This window comes from Opisthocomus hoazin, chromosome 2 (genome assembly GCF_030867145.1).
Source record: "Opisthocomus hoazin isolate bOpiHoa1 chromosome 2, bOpiHoa1.hap1, whole genome shotgun sequence".
Classification (NCBI taxonomy): Eukaryota; Metazoa; Chordata; class Aves; order Opisthocomiformes; family Opisthocomidae; genus Opisthocomus; species Opisthocomus hoazin.
Genome location: NC_134415.1, coordinates 49,032,300 through 49,054,019, shown reverse-complemented (window position 1 = coordinate 49,054,019; position 21,720 = coordinate 49,032,300). Strand labels below are relative to the sequence as shown.

Genomic DNA, 21,720 nt, shown 5'->3' with positions numbered 1-21,720 from the left:
ATATAAGCAGTACATTTGTTTCTCTATTGTTGTATGCCTTATTTGCTTATTCCCACATGAAGTATGTTTAAAATGCTTTGAAACTAAATGGAGGTGGAAAGCACAGCAAAAGGAAAATCAGCTCACAGAAGAATTAATTAAGCAATTAGCAGTAGATCAAAGCAGCAAAGAGTCAGGCCAGTGACTTTGTGGTTCAGTTCTAACTAAGCTTTGGCTGAAGCTGTTCTGGTTCAGTTCTGGATCAAGCGTAATACAACTATTTGAAAATTATGATGTCCACCCAGTGGTTTGACTCTTTGCTTGATTAATTCCCCTAGATGATCAAACTCAAAGGCTGTTTGTAAACTGTTTGTTTTGTGTGGTCCAGCAGACCACAGGAAACTTTCAGTGTGGACTTCAGTGTTTCCCCATCCTGCCACTGCATTGGCTTCTCAAGTCCCTTCATGGTGGGGCAAGGAGCTATGTCTGCTTCCCCATCCCAATGTGAGAGCCAGTATGGCTGTAAACTCTTTGCACCCTCCCTCATGGCTCAAACGAAGGTCTGTGTGAGGACACCCTTCAACCCAACAAGCCACGTCCCTATATCCTCTGGCCAGGAATTTGGAGGATCCCTGCATTTGTGCTGTCTGCACTGGAAACAGGCTCTGCTTCCACCTTCTCCTGTACCAACCTCTCATGATACAGCCTCCAAATGTTTGTGATGAGCACAGGGCTTGCCAGGAAAGGATGCACCTGGAAAGATGGGCAGTGCTCACAGACCATGACATCCAGCTGCCAGATGAGCTGCTGATGGTCCCTCTGCTAAGCAAGGGAGGAATGGTCACATTCTGGTTTATATTGTCACCATTACAAAGTGCTGCCATTTCTTCTGTAAGTGCCAGCTCCAGGTGACCCTCCCGGGCTGCTCCAAATTCCTTACTCCCACCCTGAGCTTCCGGCAGCACCCTGGGAGGTGGACTGGCTCCATGTCCATGGCATTTCATTAAAAAGAAAAAGGCAACTGCAGGAAAGAGCAAAGGAGGAAATACAAAAACCCAGCACCAGTGGTAGCTCATTAAAACCACACAGCTCCCAAGCAGAATTTTAAGCTGACAACTTGATGCTTATTTACTTGAAACTGCATGCTGAGACCTGCTGGAAATGGGATAATTCTCCTTGTTCAATGAAGTGAAATCCTTTCTTTTTCAGCCATCAGGTGGCTCCTTTGGACCTTCCACTGGGAAGCTGTAGTGAAGGCCTGGCACTCGCTGGGGCTAGCAGAGGGGCACTCGTCCCCTTGACAAGTCATCCACAGCAAGCTCCTCCATCTGAATACAAGTGTGAGTTCAAACCGGAGATGTATAGACGTGTTTTGTGCAAAGTGGGTAGACCTGAATGTTGGCCTGGGAATGAGCTCAGGAAAGCCAGCTGTGTGGATGGATTTAAAGGACCATGTTTGTGTGCTACTGGGAATGGGCAATGCTGTTTATTCGTCATGATTTTGACAGATTGGAGAATCAGAGCAGCCTGAGGAGGACAATTCCCCTAGCTGAGAGAAAGGAGTTCACACCATGTCTCGGCAGGGACAGCAGAAGTGACATCTGACTCTGCATGGCATGTCAGGTGTGAAAAGCCTCACAGAAGCAGGCTGGAGGACAATGCTGAGCAAGAGTTTTCCCCAAAGGATTTCCAGGTATGGAGAGAAGGAAAACTTTCTTGATGGATCGATCCGTGACAAGATAATACCTTCTCCCAAATATTGGGCACAGAGGACCCTCTTAATCTCTTTATCAGCGATTTGCTAATTGGCAAATTGAACTGAGGCTGATGAGGAGCTCCAGCCCAATGGCGAGTCCTGCAGCATGAGGAAATGCCTGTCCATCTATCCCCTCCATCATCTGCCAACTGGAAGAGTATCTCAGCGCGCTGAGGTAGAAGTCCTGGTTGCTGTCTGCTTCTCAGGAACATGTTTCAGACTGTGATGGGAAAAGAAGATGATAGCAGGTAAGATGTAACCATTGGCGGAGTCGTTAATTCCTGCCCTTCCAGGCTATTTGCATATGAACGCAAGGAAAGGCAACGTTCATGGTCATGGGGAAGTGGGCATCATAAGGGCCTCCATGAAAGACTTTGCACTGCTCGTTATTAGGAAGGTCCAGCCTGTCATCTCCTGGGCTTGGGATCTGTTTTGCAACCCCAGGAAAAAACAGTATGTGCCTGAAGGCATTTCTGAACGAGCAGGTCCATTGCAAGAGGTCAGTTAGGAGCAAGAAGGAAGTGCAGAAGATGGTGGTTGGGAGTCAGTCATGTGGAGTGCTGCTTGTCTCCTTGCCAGCAGGCTGGAGACTTGCAGAAGCTCCAGAGATCCTACTTCTAAATTTGAGGATCACTTCTACCACAGGTGGAACTGGCTTTCCCAACTCTGAGTGAAGGGTAGCAGAAAGGCTCTTTGTGATAATGCAAGGAAGAACCTTAGAAATGCTTCATTAACTGTATCTGAACCATGCATTTATGAAAGACACTTATACTACAGGAGTAAAGGAGTATTTGGGAATGCATGTTATTTGGGTTTGGTTTGGATTTGGGTTTGCAAGTTTTGCCAGGTGTTTCTGAGTTCAAATATTTAGTATTTAGAAACTGACAGCTGTATTTTCCACCAGATTTTTAAGGAAAGGAGATAGAGGTGCTTAGTGGATATGTATATTTACATACCTTTGTATTTGCCTTTTTTGGATTGATGTCTACAAACTGTGACCTATGTATAGAAGTCTCAGTAATATCCCTTTCTGTTGAGTTTTGTAGAAGCCAGGCTAAGAACAGAGTGACTGTCCTATAGCCTCAATCCTTGAAATATCCACTGAGCAGCTTAAGTACGGGACGCAGCCCTAAGAAAGCAGCCTTCCTCCTGGGTCCTTCCCTTGTAAAACATACTTGTTCCTTACTGAAATTGCAGGAGATGTTACACGTGGTGTGTAATAATTTAATGTGGCAGACTGAACCGATAAATATTAACAAGTAAAATATTAACTTGTTGCTGATATTAACTCATTGCTGAACCAAGAGGAAGAAGACAGAGGTACACTGAGATAGAATTGGGTCACAGCAGGAAAACTGTGCTGCCTATGGATGTTTGTTAAAGCCGAGCAAATAGTGCTGATGCTGAGTGTGTCTAACTTGAGCAATAGTTAACTAAGTCCTGCTTAGTTTTACTGAGCCGACTAATTTATCCCACTTCCTTGGCTATAATTTGTGTTTGTTTAGGTTTCGGCTGCCGCCAGCAACAAAAGCGCCACGCGGCCGCCCCTCCCCCCGCCGGCGTGCGGAGGAGAATGAAAAGAAAGAGGCAGAAACTGGTGGGTCGGGATAAGGGCAGTTTAACAGAACAGCAAACAGAGGGAAACAGGAACAACAACGATACAAATAAGGAGAAAACACAACAACGAACCGTAACGACCCAGACAGCCGCTCTCCCGAAACAGGACCGACGCTGCGCCCCCCCCAAGCCGCGAGTGCGTTCCCGCCGCGCCGCCCCCCCCCACCGGAACCCAGCATGACGGCACATGGTATGGAATACCGGGCTCTGTTTGGCCAGGTGGGGTCAGCCCCCACCCCCCGGCTGTGCCCCTTCCTGGAGTCCGGTGAAAATTAACCCTGTCCTGGCCAAACCCAGGACAGTGTTGTATTGAATTATAACGCAAGTGGAGCCAGCCCTTCTGACCCTGCTGCTGCATCATGCCGTAACCACCCAGGCACTCGATGCCGATTACAGCCCACGGACAAGGGTTCATCCGTTTTCCTGGACAAAACCAGGTCTGGCTTGACTCTCCATGGCCTGCAGCATTCATGTCCTGACCCAGTGAAGGAAAGAGATTTCTGAAACAGCAAGACACCGAGAATTGCACGAGGATGGGAGAGCCTGGGGATGTTTTGCTGCTTCATCCTGGGCCTGCTGTGGGTGCGTTAGCTGGTCTAGCTCCCATCTGCAATGGGCACTTGCTACAGAAGTGGAAAAGTGTTTTCCATTTCATGGGAGGATCTGTGCGGGTGAAAAAGCTCATCACCCCAATGGCTGGATGTCTCAAAACACAGCATGCAGAGACGTACTTACTGAACCAGATGTGTTTCTTCAATAGCTTTGCTCATCAGAGAGAGGGGAAGCATGACTTTCTGAGAGGAATTAGTAGATGCTCTACAAATCAGGCTACATATTGCTTGGCTTTTCTAGGACCCCTAACTGGTGCTGAAAATTGTTATATTTTATTGTATTTTTTACCACTGCTGTTTATTCTTTCATCCCATTATGCATGCGTGTACATGTCTGGTTTTTTTCTTACATACTTTTTAGCTTACTCTTATCTTTCTCATGTGTTTGTGCTATTCCCTGTCAGCTTGGCGCACATCTCCCAGATCCTCTTTAAAGCTTTGAATATGCTTTAATTGATTTGCCTGATGCCTTGGTGGGGGTTCGGCACGTTTGGCTGCTGCAGTGTGTCAGCTCCTGCACTCACCAGGGTCACCTGGTCCTTGGCTGATCTTTAAGCAAATATTGCTCCTTCTGTGATTTCCCAATGCCCCAGTTCTTTCTCTCCCACTGTAACACCTCTCTGGCATAGCACAGTTGATCCCTTTCCCTTTTTTAGTGCTCCTGTGACCTCCGGTCCGCGATACTCTGACACTGGTGCCGAAATTTCTCCAGACTCTTTTCTCTTACCCTTGGAGCTTGTCTCACCACCACAAACTCCAGCTCCTTCCTTGCATCTTTATCCCATGCTAGTCCTCTCACATTGCTGAAAACCTCAGGAAAAATCCATGTTATCAATCCATTACTTTCTTTTCTACCTCCAAACCTTCAAAACTGTTTTTAATCTCTGACTCTCAGGCCAGAGGTCCTGTCTGGCTCTTGAAAGCCTCCCGGCTCTCTAACCATGAGCTCTTCTCTGTCTCTCTGTGTATATTGTTCCTTCTTCCTTCTTTTCTATTACCAGCCCTATATTTCTTGCTCCCTTCTTCCAAGTTGCTGTACCAGTGACTTTCTAACCCTTTGCCCCAGACCCCTCTTGTTCTGATCCCTCCTCTTCTCTTTCTCGAGCAGATTGAACATGTAATAGTTTCTCTTTTGCTATAAAACCACCCCTTGGACCTGACCTCTCCCTTCAAATGTCACCTCATCTTTCAGTTGATCTGATGCAGTGCTGGGGACATCACTTTTCTGGCTTCTTTCTTCATCCTCTCCTTTTTCCACCCTGTGGCATCTCTTTTTTGCTCTGGTTTTCAGTTGTGTTTCCATGTCTGGTGGGCTTCCACCCCATCCCCTTTGACCACCTCCAGCAGTCAGTCATAGTCCAAATCTCTTCTGTCCTATCTGTATTTCTCTAACCCTCCTAGTGCTTTCTCTGCACCTCTGGGGTGTAAACACAGGGTCCTTCTGTGTCTCACTTTCCCTCCTCTGCTCTCCTCATTTTCCTAGGTCATCTCATTCATCTATGTGATCCCAGTTGCCACCAATGCTAATTGGTCATCAGCTGATGTTTTTACTGCCACCTCCCCTTCCTCCTTCCTTTCCCTTTTTGGAGATGACAAGTTGTCAGTAGGAGTCACTGCTAAAGACGAGGTATTTGGGTCTGTGATCCTCTTCTGTGTCCCGGCAACTGTTTTTTTTTGGATTGTTAAGCTAGTAACACCTAATGACTTGAATGCAACTATGTTTGTACAGGATTTTAAATGGTGTCTCCATCCTGGGTGTAGTTTCCAGGCACTGACAACTCCAAACAAACAAAAATATTTATTATTTATGATAATATTACTTGTCCTGCTTTTCTATGTTGCCTTCCTCACAGTTACTCCTTACAATTCAGATGTCCTCCTGTGGCCAGCTGCTCCCCAGAACGTGCCTGGCCTGTGCCGGTAGAGCGGTTATCCCCTCCCATGCCACAGGCACTGCAGCCATTTCTGAGGCCTCATTAGGGTTTTTCATTACCTAAACACGGCATGAGGTCTCCAGCTTCTTGTGCAGGATGCATGCCCTGGGATGGGGTCTCATCCCCGCTGCCTGGCCTTGCAACCTCCAGATGCCCAGGCTGCGTTTCTGCAGATGCAGATAAGGGTGTGGGGCTCTCCACCATACACCACACCTTAATGTATATTTCAATTTACTCTTCTTTTCTTCTGCTTTTCTCCAAGGTGACCACAATCATCATCATCTTAAACGTGAAGGACAGAGTCCATGCAGATACCTATTGGGAGAGCTGCTGTGGCCCTATTATAAGCAGTAAAAAAACCCTCCAGATTTATCATGTTACATACATACATATTATTATTTGTCTGTGATGCCTACTGCTTAACCATTTCCATCTCCTGGAAACGCTTTTCCTTCCTTCACTGAGACGGTGTTATCTGCGTCTGTGCTTTGCTAAGCCCAGCCTTCTGGGCAGTGCGATGTGGTGGGGTGTGTGTTCAGGCCCTGTCCCCAGCCCTGTGGTACCTCACCAGTGGCTGTCTGGCCAAATGCAACAGCGATTGCACACGCAGCTTTGTTTTAATACCTTCTTTTAAACACGTATGTACATATGTACATATAGATAACCAAGGACAAAAAAGATATGTAGCTATATCGGTATCTATGGACATATATATATATCTCCATATATCTCTATAGACTTATCTATCCCCCATATATAGGTGTATATATAGGTGTATATATAAACTGGTGTGTGTATATACATAGAGAGAGATATATATGGGTTGCATACAGGGGTAAATATAGACGTGTGTGTACATATAGACACCCCTATCTACAACTCGCTATCTCCCTATATATAATGGGGAATATGTATTTATAGGGGTGTGTAGGTTTACATATGCATATATATGTATGTATAGGTATATACACCCCCAAATAGCTATAGATCTGTCAATACATACCTCGGGGGGACGGCGCTGTGGAGAAGCCCCCACCCACTCATGCCTGTCACTACCCTGTACCCTCCTCTACAAGGCCCCCCGCCATCCTCCTTCCTCCTCCTCCTCCTCTTCTTCTTCTTCTTCTCCTTCTTCTTCTTCTTCTTCCTCCTCCCCCGCACCGCCGCGGCCGGGAGGAGCAACGCTTTGCAACATTGTTTGTCCCTGCGCTGCCCCCATAGCCGGCCGCTGGGGAAGGCCGCTACGTGGGGGCGGGCGGGGGTTGCCATAGCGACATGGCCTAGGCCGGGGGGCGGCCTCCTCTGGCCCCGGCGGGCGAGCGGACGGGCGAGCGGGAGGCGGGCCGGCGGCGAGGGCCAGGCCGGCCCGGCCCGGCCCGGGCGGGGCGAGGCGAGGCGAGGCGAGGCCGGGGCGGGCCCGCGGCTGGATCAGGTGCAGGCCGGAGCGGCTCGGTGGGGATAAGCTATGGCTTCGGTGAAGGTGGCCGTGCGACTGCGGCCCATGAACCGCAGGTGAGTACGGCCCGTTGGCAGGGCCGCCCCGGCCTTTCCCGCGCCACGCTCCTGAGGGTCTGCGCAGCCCTGGGTGCAAGGGTGCAGCTCCAGAGCCGCCGCCAGTCGCGGAGCCCACGCAGGGGGTGCACGAAGCTCCGCGTCCCACCTGCGGAGGCAGTAACAGCCATTGCCGCGGGAGAGGCTGGGGGGTGGCTCGGTCGCGGAGGTCAGGGCTTTCTCGGTGCTCGGCTGAGCGGCTCTGCGCGGCAGGAGGAGCTGCTGGGTGCGCCGCGCCGCGCCTGGCCTGGGCTCCCCGGCGGGCTGGGAAGGTGCTCCCCCGTTGTGCTGGGAGGCGCGGGGCCTACGGTGGAGAAAGTTCGGTATGTCGTGGTCTTAAGCGTGGGTTTGTCTAATCGTGTTATGGTGAGGAGAAGTTTACTCTGGTGAAGATAGGAAACCACTGAGAGGCAAGGGCCTGCGAGGGGTTTACATCCAGGCTTTTAAAACGTGAAAGTTACTTCATCTAGAAACTGCAAGCCCTGCTACCTCCTTGAAAAGGGAGAGGTCGTTATCTAGTTTATTTGTAACACCAGCCTTTGTGGAGCAGCTCCTATGGTAAAAGTTACTAGTTGGCTGCTTAAGATCGAAGTAGAGAAGAGGCAGTCTGCCCTGTTTACTGTATTGACAAGAGTTTATCACCCACTTCCTCAGATGTATCAAAGAAATAAACACTGTTTTCTTTGGTGAAAGAAGTGCATTATATGCATGATAGAGCTAATTTTTAATGATACAGTTAAAGAACCACATGTAGAAAATGATCAGATTCTACTGGCAGTGCTCTTACTGATTTCCTTATTCTGGAACAATGTAGTTGGTTAAAAAGAAAAGTGTTTTAAAAGCATAGGCAGCCAGTCAGGCTCCCAACCTTCCTTTCACGATCTGATTCAGGTATTTAAAAAAAATAATCTGCCAAATTCTGAAAGTCATTCTATCTTGCCATTTTCAGTGGGGTAAAAACAAACCTTATGAAAATAACGTTGACAAAGGTTGGAAGGGGAAAATATTGCAGATTGGTTTCAAGAAGTTTAGGTAGTTTGGTGGAGCTGAGTGTTTAGAAGTCAGGGTTGATAAATAATCTTGTTAGATTCTCCTGCTTCCCCTCCCTTTCCCCTGAGTTTAACATATGGTTCTTACAAATTTTTAAAAGTATTCTATATATACACTTCCTTCCATAATCTCTGACAACAGGTAGCATAGATCTTTAAAGTGTTGATAAAACTTGTTATTTGTAGTTTTTTGGTAGCATGGAGAAATTTTGTTTGCAGACTAGAACCATGATCTGCTAAGAGACAGAAGAGAGAGGGAAATGCAAAGCATATGGCAGAAGGGAAAAAGGGCTGGTAATTGTGCTAGACAGTGCAAACACCAACTGATAAAGTGTGAGTAGAAGTTTGCCAGTATTGTGGCAAAAGAGTATTACAGGCAATGACTCTGGACCTCGTGTCTAGGATATGCATAGGAGAATAACTTGGATGTGGCTATATCAGAGCATGATGAAGATGATGGTGTGAAAGAAGATGATGAAGATTGTGGTATGATAGAAAAGAAAGACCCTAAGAGCAGGACAGGCAGAGGCAAGGTGTGATGAATATCATCTTTGACACTGTGTTCTGAGTGGCAACGAATAGGCTGTGAATAAACTTATTCTGAAAACTACTAAGTGTCTGACTATGGAAAGACACGAACTGTGAGGAGCTTTCCAGTTCAAGCTGTTAAAACCTTGCTGTTTCTGGGATGGTGCTTGATGTTTATAAAACATTATCAGGAAGCTCCAGATTCAGTGTCATGGGATGTTGCTTCTAAGTCTTGATTTTTCCATAGGCAGCGTTAGTGTTCGCCGTGGCACCCAGTACTGCAGCCCAGGAACAGTGCTGACGTCGGTGGTGCTCCGGTCCTTCAGTCAGTGCTGGGTTCATGTGCTATATATGTTCTAAAACTGAGATCCTAAACCTCAGAGGATCCCATAGCTTTTCCTGTTGCAATAGTGATGATATTGTGACCCATAAGCCGGCAGCAGTAATCATATTTTGCTTATATTGGTTTTCCCTGTATGTGTCTTCTCTTGGCTGTCATCCCTTCCCCTTTATGGGTCGTGCAGTGTTTTACAAAGCAGGGGCCTTTCTGCCTGTTCAAAGGAACTTTCCAATTGGGTATTCATTCTGTGGCACTTACTTTCAAAATCTGTAACATAATACTGTATAGAGTTAAACTTAATTCTGTGCGTCTCTCTGGATTTTTGCTTTGGTTTGTTCAAAGCTTAATCATATAATGCAGCTTATGGCATGAGTCATTTTTAACTAGAGAAGGCAGAGTTAATGAATGGTTGTTGGTAAGACTCCTGCATTAAGGAGCAGTTGCACTGTGTGGTGTCATAGCACTGCTAATCGTGTAATAAGTCATGAACGTGGATCTTGGAATGAATCATGTGACAGGGAGGGGGTTATTGCCTAAGGATTACTTGCTGTTCCATTGCATAGGTGACAAACATTAGTGTCTTTCTTTTTTTTTTTGCCTCTTCTGATGTGACTTTTTTTTTTTAAGTTTTCTTGTTCTCTGACTTGACCTGGAAGAAATTTGTTCATTTCAGTGTTGCTGTCAAAGTCCTTGACACCATTCTTCTTAAAGCAGTTAACATCCCAAATTGTGTTACAGAGAGGTTACTTTAGATGTTTTTAACTATATCTCTGGATAACATAATAGAAATTACCTCTAATGGCTTTACAGTTACTAGTTTGAAAACAGTTGTGAGCATGAGCTTAGAAAGTTCAGTTACCTGATGAGTCTTCATCTGTCCTTTGATTTCCCTCATTCAATACTGAATTGCAATGATAGCCTTTCAGTCTGTACTTATATTTTAATGTTTCTATAAAGTTGCTAACAGCCTGCCAGCTGGCAGAAGACTAGGTTTTCTCATCAAATAGAAATCTGCAGGGAGATGAGGTTGGGTGGTAGATGTATATTGCTCTGGCAAGTTAGTGGTTTTGGTCACCGTTATTTCTAAGGTTAATTTTCCAAAACAGTAACTAGAAGCATTAATTTATTGTCTTATAATTTGGAGGACTTGACTGGAGAATCCCCTGTCAGGTCCCACAAAATGCAGTTTCTCATCAAGTTCCCATTGTTCATCAGAATGGCCGTTTCCTGGGCAAAATAATTGGGTTATAGAGAAGCTTGTCGGCTTTTCTGTTTATTTACTAAACAGATGACTTTTTGGGTTACTGGTTACTAGTCACTGTCTTCTGCATAGTGTGAGATATTTGGGATCCTGTTAAGCCTAACCTAATTCTGGCTCTCTCTTTTGTATTATGCACTGCATCTGCACAGTTCAAATAAATACATCGCTTTATGTTTGTCTGTTCAGAGTCTTTTAAGAAGAATGAGGGGGTAATCTTTTCTTACTTCCATTTTACGTCATGTTTTGTCTGCATGAAAACTAGAATTCAGTTAGTGTTCAGGAAAACCACTTTTATACTTTTTTTTTTGTCAGATAAATAAAACCATATAAAGTATGCTAAATAAGAAAAAAATGTTTTGATATTTAATAAAGGAAATATCAACTTGATTCTTTCAGATACTATCACCAATTCTTATGCCACTCAATTTCTGACACCGGAGAGCTCTGTTTGGCTTTTAATTTATGAAGTAATAAAGGAAAACAAGCTTTTTTCTGATTTTTAACCTTTTTCATCTGTTGCTTGCATTTGCGTAAGCTAATTATTGTATTGAACTGGTTGAAAAAATTAAACGAGGGTCATATTCTGTCCTTACCCGCAGAAGATACAGCTGACAGCAGAATGTGGGTTTACATTGCAGTTCCCTGTGCTTGTCCAGTGCTCTCGGTGCTTTTAAATGTTTATTTGAATAAGCTATATAGGTTTTCCCACAGCTCTGTTTTTATTTCCAATATAATCTAGTAGAAATTCCAGTTTGGTTTAGTTCTTAAATGATAAATTTTTAACCCTGCATGCACACACTCCTTAGATTGGCTGTTCAAACAGAAGTGACTGATGGGGATGGCAGAAATGCACGTCACTGGCTGTAGTGCTTTATGTGATTGTATGGTCGTTCACAATTACCGCGTGGGGATTAACAGCTTTTGTGTTTGGTAGTGGGGAGACAGAGAAAATATGTCTTACTGCTCAGAGAAGGCTTTTGTGTGACTCTGGGATTTGTTTAGATTAAAAGCCAAGCCAGTGTCCATACTTTAATCCACAAATACATTCTACATGATTATTCATTAGACATAAGGCTGGCCCTCTTGATTTTACATTATCATACCTCTCAGTTACACTTCTAAGTCTAAGTAACTCCTCTGTGTGCAGAACTGGAGTCAGAGGACCTTGGGCAAGTTTAGGACCAACGTTATGTTATCTTTAAAAATAACTGCTTGTACAATCCAAGCCTTAGTAGCAATAACAGAGTTTTCAACAGCTCAAATTTGTATAGCAATGCAAAGGGCAGAGATGTAAAATGAAACTACTTATTTTATATGGAACATGTGACTAGAGTGTTTTTGTACTAGCAAAAAGAGACAAACAAGTAAACAGCGAAGAGCCAGCTGAAATCTTAATTTCGATTCTGAGTGTTTAGAAGTGATTTAGGTAGGAGCTTACTGGAAGCATGAAAGTTATAATTATCTATCCATGCTTTTTAGGATTGAGAAGAGAAGCAAAAGAAATATATGGAGAATATATTACAGAATTTCCAATGCAGGGAAGCGGGGAATGAATTGATGCCTTGTGATGAATTACCGTGTCTAAAATAAAGGTTACAGAGTATAATTTTAATTTTCATGATAGTGTTTTTCAATTTCATGATAATGTTTTGACAAAATGTGTATAACATCAGTGTAACACAATCAGAGTGAGAAAAGATGGAGTGATTACAAGCAAGCACACGCATAGTTAAATACTCTATTTGTCTCTGAAATGCATGGTGAAATTTTTACTACATCTGCTTCTGAGCTCTGATTGTTGGTCATTGTTCTGAAGAGGCTCCAGAGTGATAGCAGAAACATAACTCGAAGCTTAAATATGGCCAGGTGTTGTGTTACTGTCACTTTCTAAACTACAGTACTGATGAGGATAAGTCATGTATCGGCAATCCGAGTTTGCTATTTCTTATGTTAACTCTTTGAACTTCCATTTTAATACTTGCGCTTGTGATTTGAAACCATACAAATCATGTATGGTTTCTCTATTAGAAAAAGGAATTGAAAGATCTGTCAGGATAGGTGAGGCTCTGGAGTGCCTGGCGTCCGTGCACCTCCCGCTTGCTTCTATCTGTGGGTGAGTCTAAATCCAATGAAAATCTACTTTGATGCTGAGTTGGCAAGATAAAGTAACTGTTCTGAATGTGAATCTTTAAGCTTGCCATATTTTGTGTCCAAAACCTTGAACCCGTTTAATGACCTCCAGCAAATTTTTCCCTTTGGCAAAGTGTTCAGAGTAGGTAAACTCTCTCCCTGGAAGTAAGCTATGCATATATATATGTATAAAGGACCTTTATCGGCGTGCTGCTTCTGTTGTCAGCTTTGAACCAGTGCATAAAGGTGTAGGCTCTGATTTGAGCCGTTGGATCATGTAAAGTTGATACTGAGAGAACTTGGAAGTCTGAAATTCAGTGATTTTATTTTTGTAAGGTACATTAAGAAATGGCTTTATTTTCTATTTATTATCTCACACCTCTTGAAAAGGAGTGAACCAGTAGGAAGAGTTTTATTTTACAATGCAGTTATGCACACCTTCTCAGGACAGGTCCTCTACTACAGAGAGGGCCAAAGGAGCGAGCATCAGCATGCCAACGTACACGTCATCTTTCCTTAATAATCACTACCTTTTACCTGACCTGAGTGAAGCTGTGCTTAACAGATGGGTTATGGTTGCCAATGGCTTGACAATGCCCAGTGAGTATGGCCAGGCTCTCGAGTAGTGTTAAGACCAGTGGGTTACTTCATTCATTTGGCCTTGGCAGCTCTGCATAGTGGGGCTGCCAGACATGAGAGAGCACAAAAATCTAGTATTTGTTCAACTGTGAGAAAGAAGTATAGAATCTGATCTGTATTTCCCAATAGGTGAAACTGAGAAATCGTTGTATGGCTGTGTGTTTAAGGTGTAGGACTTTGAGAGAGAGGAAAAGGGAGGGGTGGGTAGGACACACAGGTGTGCCTGCACTGAAGGGGCTGTTGGTCCCTGGTTTTGATGGTATCTGATCAGTGCTAGGGAGGGCCCTGCCTGGTAAGTGTGGCGAGAACGTGTGTTCTTTGAGCACCAACAATAAATTGAGACATTAACATTTTTAATTTTGTGAAAATGCCCTTAAAGATGGTAAAAGTCTCAGTGATGGTAGTTTATGGCTGTTATTACCATCTGTAGTTCTGGAATGAAGGTGCAACTAACCTACCAGTGTTTGCTAGGAAACATAGGTGCTATGTATAGTGAGGCTTCTTTGAATGGTATCTACATGGATCATATATTTGGGAAAGGGATGTTGTAAGTTGTGTTACAAACTGCAAGCAGTTTGCTTGAAAATTGAGGAAAGGCTGGAGAACTTGCTGTTGAAACAAATGAAGTAGAAATGACAGCTTGCTTACAGCAGAGTGGTGACTCAAACTTATAAGAACTGGAAAAAAAAATAGAGAAGAGCGTAGTGGGCTTACAGAAAAGTCTTGATTGTCAGTGGCAAGAATAAGAAAGAGGTGACAGAAGTCTTATAAGTAGGATAGTAGCATGGGAGATGGTTGATTTTTCAAGTCTTAATTTTTTTTTTTTTTGCATAAGGGTAGTAAATAGTAGATAAAGCGTTCAGACATGGTTATGTAGGAATGGAAGAAGCAGCAGCCATGAGGTGGGGGAAGACATGCCAAAGTTATTTTACTCAGTATTATAAAGAGAACTTTGCAAATGTAAAGCAGAATAGTTGCTCTCCTGAAGAGTTTAAATCTTGAATGGTGTGGCTGTGTTTTCCGAAGGGGTGGTAAAACGCAGTATTGGATGTCTGTGTTAAGGGGTGGGGTCTAAATGAGAGCATGGACTTTGCTAAAATTTGAGTTTAAAGCCAAATAGAGAAGCCAACGCCAAGGATGATAGTTGGCTAGGAATTTGGATGCCACAGGTCAGGATATTCTAGAAAAACTTGCTGGACTCTCCTTAGGCTTTGCCACAATAGCAAATGTCAGCGGTGCTGAAACAAGCTGAGGCTTAGGGGTGTGAGCAGTAGAGAATGCCAACACTCTCTGGTGGTTTGTTTCTCTAGAGTTTCTCACCTGTGCTGAAGTATGCAGTCTTTGAACAGCAGTGGCTTGTTTTCTTCTGATTTCTATGCCCTTTTCCACTGTGGTTAATCTTTGAAGTTTTTCCTCTTGGAAGTGATGAATTTGAACTTAGGAGTGTGCTACAATCACTGTACGCTTCTTGTTTGCAAATATATTGCAGAGCCAAACACTGAAGCCGTGACTGGTGCTTGCCCCAGCAAGCCCCTGGGTCAATATCTCATAAGGTCCTGTTTCTGGAACTTCATTATATGAATTATGTTGGAAAAGATAAATGAAAATGGTGGGAATCATCAATTAAAAAAATACTGAGCTACATGTCTACTCTGTGTGTCATGACTACCAGAATAGATTAGGATATGCAAATCTAGAGATATTTGCAGGGCTTAACTGTTAAAAAGGGGAATTAAATATTTAGTTATGGCTCCTTCGTAATATCTTGGTAGTAATGGAATGAAGCTAATAATGGGTCAGCTTGAACAGCATCTAAGGAATTACTGCTAATGAGATGGTGCAGGTTGTGGAAGAGTCTGCCGAGGGGAATGAAAGCCCAGGCAGTTGGGAAGAGCTAATTCCTTTGAAAAAGGTCATGACAGGAAACATTTGTGCTTGAATGGGAAGGTGAGACTAGATCTGGGTGACTTCTAAGTAGCTCCTGTGCTTGCTGTTGTACCACCAGCTTCCTCTGCAGTGGTGTTTGCAGCTTTATACATAGAAGAGGGAATAAATGGTATATGCAGTCTTTAAAACAGGATCTTGCCATTTTCATGTATCAAGCAAGATGTAGCAGGGAGGGAGAGTCCCAAGTGTAGAACTTTATCTTTGTGTCGGTGAGCAGCAAAACTGGAGCAGATTTGACTGCTGCAAAACGAGCTCTGAGGAGTTTCAGCAAAATACTGGGTTCTCATTAACGGAAAAGTTAATGGCACAGTTAATCTTGTGTAAACCATCAAAGATTGGGAAACCCACATTTAGCCTCTGTTTACATGTGCTTATTTTTCTGCCCTTTTTAGTGCTTTAATGCAAATGCTTCAAAAGTTTCTCAAGCCTGTGGGATTTGTCACTACCTTGTTTCCTCTGTCCCCCTCTCTAGCACCGACGAACAAAGACCTTCCAGTGCCAGCAGGGCCAGAGCACAGCAGCAGCGTGAGCATGTGTGGGGCAACCTAATTAAACTGACCTCATGTACAATTTCTAATCCCCCAAACTGTACAATCTTAAGCATTTTGAATTTAAAAATCTACTTTTAGAATAGTGTTTCCTAATTCATGTATTTCAGCATTATTGAACACATTAGCAGGTTACCTACACATGTAATAGCCCTAAATTGATGAACAGTAAAATACATCTAAACTGCTTTTTGTTGATAGTTCCCCGAGACCAGCAGAGAACAAGTTAATGAGTCTCTGTATTGCAGCTTTTCGGATGAAACGATGTGAGAGAAAGGTGAGTCCGTTGGTTTCTCAGGCTTTATTGATTTGAAATTAGGACCAGTTTTGAAATAAATGGGATTAGCACTCAGCAGTTTTAACATAGCTGAGCTCTTGGACCTGAAGGCTTTCAGAAGTCTGAGTATCTGAAAGGCAGGTATTGTTGGTAAGAACAGCTGACTGAATTGAAGAGCAAAGTCCTCTATTTTGCAGTAGCTATAAATACAAAGCCAGGGTTATTTACTGAGAGAGGGATTTTCATAGTTATCTGGCAGAGAGAGGGTGTATGTGGCACTTGGCATCTTAATTGCTGGCATGCTGAAGTTCTAGTTGTTGAAGACTCAGACACTTCAATTATTGGCTTTATGAAGACTCTTCTCCAAAGAGTTTATCTTGTGAATACAAAGCAATAGCGAGATACAGAAACCCGGAGTACACCCATTGGCTTTTTGTATGCTTTCACAAGTGAAAGATATTTGTATGTAGATGACTGAAGTAATTTGTTGTTCAGTCCATGTTGCTTGTATGTGTCTCAGAAGAGGAAAAGAACGACAGAAGAACAGCCTTATGGATTACATGAAGAGGCTAGTAGATCTGTGAGGTCAGGCACAATTTTTTTTTTGAATTTTCTGAATTTCTAATTTGAGGACCTCCTGCCCCAAAAAACAAGGGCACTGCAGGGAAACAATGTGATTTCTTTGAATTGCGTTTTGCTGTATACAAGAGTTTAAGTCAATACAGTCTTTATGACTTAAGATAGCAAGAGTAAAAGAACAGATCAGGAGAAACAAAATATTGAAAGCAAAATATCGTGCAGACTAAAATCCAAGAGTCCTAGAGAAACTTCGTAGTGTCATCATAGTTACAAGAAAATTCCTGAATGTCATTCAGATCAACTTGGTTGTGTCTGAGGTTATATTTTACGTTGCTTTGTCCAAAGATGGGCATTTGCTATGTTTTCTTAAAGGCTGACATCAGAAACGTGTAAGAAGGTTTTCGCGCGTGGATATCTTATAACCTAGGTATGCAGGACTAGTTCCTACTGGTAACACCATTACTGAGCCTGGTTTGACACTCCATCTATGCAGGCAAAGGAGAAATGTGATTGTTGACCATGGCATACGTGGATACAGTTAGTTTTTTCTTTTTTTGAATGCTAGCTGTTGCTGATGGTTTAAAAATTTGCATATATGGCTAGCTGCTAGGCCTGATCGGAGTTTTGGGGAGGTGAAGTCTGCCTATAATGCCATTAAAACCACAAATCTAAAAAGCAGGTCAGGTACTTGATTTAACGTAGTTGCCAGTCTGTAGACGTTACCATAAACGTGCATAGTTTCCCCAAAAAAGCTAGATATCATTTGACAGAAAGCAACACAAGGACACCTGGAACACATTTTCTGGGAGAGCCTTACTGCTTTAGATTAAGCTACTGCCTTTCAGTATTGTTGGTAAAATTTATTCTTACGGCTAAAAGCATTTAGTCTAGGTTGTCCATCATACAAGAACTGATGTGTGTGTACTGGTAGATAAACTTAGGGAATATTTCTGTTTCATGAGATGTACAAGATTTCCCCTGGTTCTGCATTCTGTGAAACTGGGTTTATTATTCTGGATTCAGCTGCACTGTGAAGAAAGTTCTAGGAGTATCACAGAATGGTAGGGGTTGGAAGGGACCTGTGTGGGTCATCTAGTCCAACCCTCCTGCCGAAGCAGGGTCACCTACAGTAGGCTGTAGAGGACCTTGTCCGGGCAGGTCTTGAATATCTCCAGAGAAGGAGACTCCACAACCTCCCTGGGCAGCCTGTTCCAGTGCTCCATCACCCTCAGAGGGAAGAAATTCTTCCTCACGTTCAGATGGAACTTCCTATGCTTCAGTTTGTGCCCATTGCCCCTTGTCCTGTCACTGGGCACCACTGAAAAGAGCTTGACCCCATCCTCCTGACACCCGCCCTTGAGATATTTATAAGCATATATTAGGTCCCCTCTCAGCCTTCTCTTCCTCAGGCTAAACAAGCCCAGCTCCCTCAGCCTCTCCTCGTAGGAGAGATGCTCCAGTCCCCTCATCATCCTCGTAGCCCTCCACTGGACTCTCTCCAGTAGCTCCTCATCTTTCTTGAACTGGGGAGCCCAGAACTGGATGCAGTACTCCAGATGGGACCTCACCAGGGCAGAGTGGGGGGAAGGAGAACCTCCCTCGACCTGCTGGCCACACTCTTCTTAATGCACCCCAGGATCCCATTGGCCTTTTTGGCAGCCAGGGCACGCTGCTGGCTCATGGTTAACCTGTCGTCCACCAGGACACCCAGGTCCCTCTCCACAGAGCTGCTCTCCAGCAGGTCCACCCCAAGCCTGTACTGGTGCATGGGGTTGTTCCTCCCCAGGTGCAGGACCCTGCATTTGGAGCAGAACCCTCTCATTTAACCATTCGCAAATTTTGCGAATGCTGCTTATAAAACCAGTATCACAAAAGGGAACGTGGATATCGTTGTAAGTCTGCACTAGTTAATTGTTAAGATTACATTGATCACAGAAAATCTTATGCCCACACAAAATGTGCTTTATGACAAAACTGTCTTTTAAAGTACTAAGTAGGTGCACAGTTACTTTCTCTTACTGAGACATAATCGCAGTCAGATCTATAGGAAGCTGTTTCTTTTAACTTCAGTCACTGGGAATTTTTTCTGCTGTTTTCTTGCCTGGCTTTTTGAGGTGAAACTTGAGAGATGGCACAGCTTGTCTGTCAGCCAGTCTGGTCTCATCTAGCAGCTTTTGAATCTGTTTGCCAATGTCAGCCAGATTTTACAGCTTGGTAGAGGTCTCAAAGATGATGAAGATGTGTTGTTCAGAGAAAATGGGCAGCTGTAAAAGGGTCTGCAGAGCTCTCCTAAATGAGGGGGAGGCTGCAGCCCTTACCAGCTATCAGGATCCACCTAGGAACCTCCTCTCAAATTGAGTCTGAAGGGCATACGATGGCAGTTGTGCTGCTTGCTATACTACTGTAGTTGTTAACTTTTAGACTATATTAATGTAAACATGGCATCAGTCATTTAATTATGGGCTTGTAGCCGTATCAGTCAACAGCATGAGGTCACTTTGAGCTCAGGATATGCTGGGTTATTGGCCTGCTATGGAGACAACTGTGATTTTTATACAGTGTAATCATGTAGTACCAGTCACTCAAGCCACAGTGGATTCCCAGAATTTTGTGATTAAATCAGATTGCTTGACTTGTTCTCTAAGTCTCAGCCAACAATAGATTGAAACTACTTGTTACTGGTGTTTATGGAAAAAATTACTTTAACCCAAAGGGTGATGAAGATGTTTTATATACAGACCATGAGATTTATGTTTTTAACTGCACCTAGGTAAGGAATCACATTTTAAAAAAACATATTTTCTACAAGATGATTCGATGAGTATTGAAAAAGTTAAAAAAAGAAAAACACAAACCCAAACAAAAACCCATGGATAGGAAAGAGAAATTGTGTGGTATTTCAAATTGCACCAATTTTCCTTTTCCTGTAGTTACAGAAAATAGCAAAGAATTTCTTGTGTAGGTGGGTTTTTGTTTGACTTTTTAAAACATACATTGAATTGCATGTTCCCCTTTTAAGAGTTACTCGAACAAAGGAGAGCGCTCTTGGTCTGTGTAATTCAATGTGACATCAGGGCAAATGTACAGTTGGCATGTTACCAAGCTACAAGAAAAAGCCAGGTTCTTTCTGTGACACACTTTGTGCTTTTTTTTTTCAGTTAAAACTACCTTGAATTCTCCTCGTCATCCAGCAACCCTCATGTTTTCACTCTGTGATCCCAGAAATACACCTGGGTAGTGAACAAGCAGAGTGATAAAACAAGCAACCTGTGATGTTGTGCCTAAAAAGTGAACGTAAGAAGTGACAGGCACTTTGCTGAAGAGCAAAGCTGTTGAGCATGGTTGAGTTGCTTTTGTCAGTACTCAGACTATGTTTTTGCGTAGTTGAAAAATGAAATCACCCATCTGCTATTCAGCATAATCCATTTCCAATAGATGTTCCATTAGATGTCTCCAGTTAAGTGAATTTCCAAGAGTATATTTTAGAGACCCTCTTTCTAGTTTGAAACAGAGGTGCTCCACAGGCAGTTCAGGTAGTGCCTGTGTCCTTGTCTATGCCGCTTTGGAGGTTTGCTGAAGTAGTCTTTTGAAACACTAATTGGGAAAACTAATTGTGCTCTCTGTCCTGTCCTTTTTGGTTTTCCCTTCCTAACCTCCAGATGAAAAGAGTCTTGTTCTTTCTGTTCTCTTCTCAGAGTCATGTCTGACAGGTATTATGGTAATCACAACTGATTCCCATAGTATCAATTTAATGGAAAGCATAATATCATGGTTTTCTAATGCATTAACCTATAATAAATGCTGTAGCGTATGAATAATACAGAATGGATTAGTAAAAGCCACTGTTTAAATAACTGAACTTTCCATTGAAGGACCTTAAAGGAAGGAACTTAAAGATGAACTTGGAAAAAGACCAAACACATTTTGCAAGTCTGTAATAGGAATTTTTCTAAAGCTTCCCTCGTTGATTTATATTTGAGGTAACAGTGCTCTTCCATGCTGTTCTGCCTGCTCTCTATGGGAGGTTCTTCAGAAAGTCTTGTGGAGGACACAGGAAGTGAGATAATGAACAGGGGTCACTGAAAGTTGCCGTGAAATCTGTAGATACTGCTAACATTTGGCTGCCTGTAGTATGATTTTGACTAGACGCCCATGGAGGTGCAAAAACTGCTCTGGTCTTTGCCCTGAAAATAAGCAACAGGGTATAAGGGAAGGAAAGAAGGAAGCTTGGCATAGAGATATTTACGTTGGAGCTTCTTCCGTGAAGCTGCTGTGTTTTAATATGGCTGCTGAATAATCTTCACTTTGGGGCGAGTCTTCATAATCCATGTGCCCCTTGTGATGAAGAGAAATTAGTAAAACTTTTCCCAAGTAAGCCTTTTATCAAGTTATCCCATTACAAGGCAAGTGTACTAGTTTTTAAGTGTATCTCAGTACTAATATTGCTATTGTTTACATTTAAAATAAAGTGACAATTCTGATTATTTTCCTTTTTTTTTTTCTTTCACCTGTTGTCCTTGCCATTAATTGCTAGATGACTAGCTGAATTTAGCAATAGCAGAGGGTTAATAACAGCACTAGGCTGATGTATTTCCTGGTGTCTGTGCCAAGAAACTTGCTTGCTTGCTTTGTGGTTTGGTTAGGGGCCACGGGATCATGGGTTGTAAGTTTCTTTCCCTGGTGATGCTGGAACTCCATGTGGTGTGTGAAACAGCAGCTAAAAGCTACTGTGTGAGCAGATTGGGCTTGGAGGGAAGCCAGCTTTCTTAAATCATTAAAGCATTAATTGTGAACTAGTTTTGGCAGCTAGCCCCTTTATGTTGCTTTGCAGTGAAGGGGATGGAGTTTGCAGGGGCAGCGTCTTTGGGTAGTGGCTGGGACTTGTCTCTGTGCTTAGGTAGGGCTGATGGTTCCTATGGATGCTGGAGGAGCAGCTGGTTGCAGTAGGGTTCTCCTAGCCCGAAAGGTTCTCGG

General features: G+C 43.4%; 1 protein-coding gene across 5 annotated transcripts in view; it reads left to right on the top strand.

Moving 5' to 3' along the window:
* Nucleotides 1-7,274: 7,274 nt before the first annotated feature.
* LOC104334297 (kinesin-like protein KIF16B) overlaps nt 7,275-21,720 on the top strand; it is a 156,337-nt gene continuing 141,891 nt past the window's right edge. For all 5 annotated transcript variants that reach the window (XM_075413515.1, XM_075413513.1, XM_075413514.1 and 2 more), the window contains exon 1: nt 7,275-7,409. In XM_075413515.1, the coding sequence (XP_075269630.1) occupies nt 7,363-7,409 (47 nt within the window). In that variant the 5' untranslated portion in view covers nt 7,275-7,362. The remainder of the gene's footprint in view (nt 7,410-21,720) is intronic.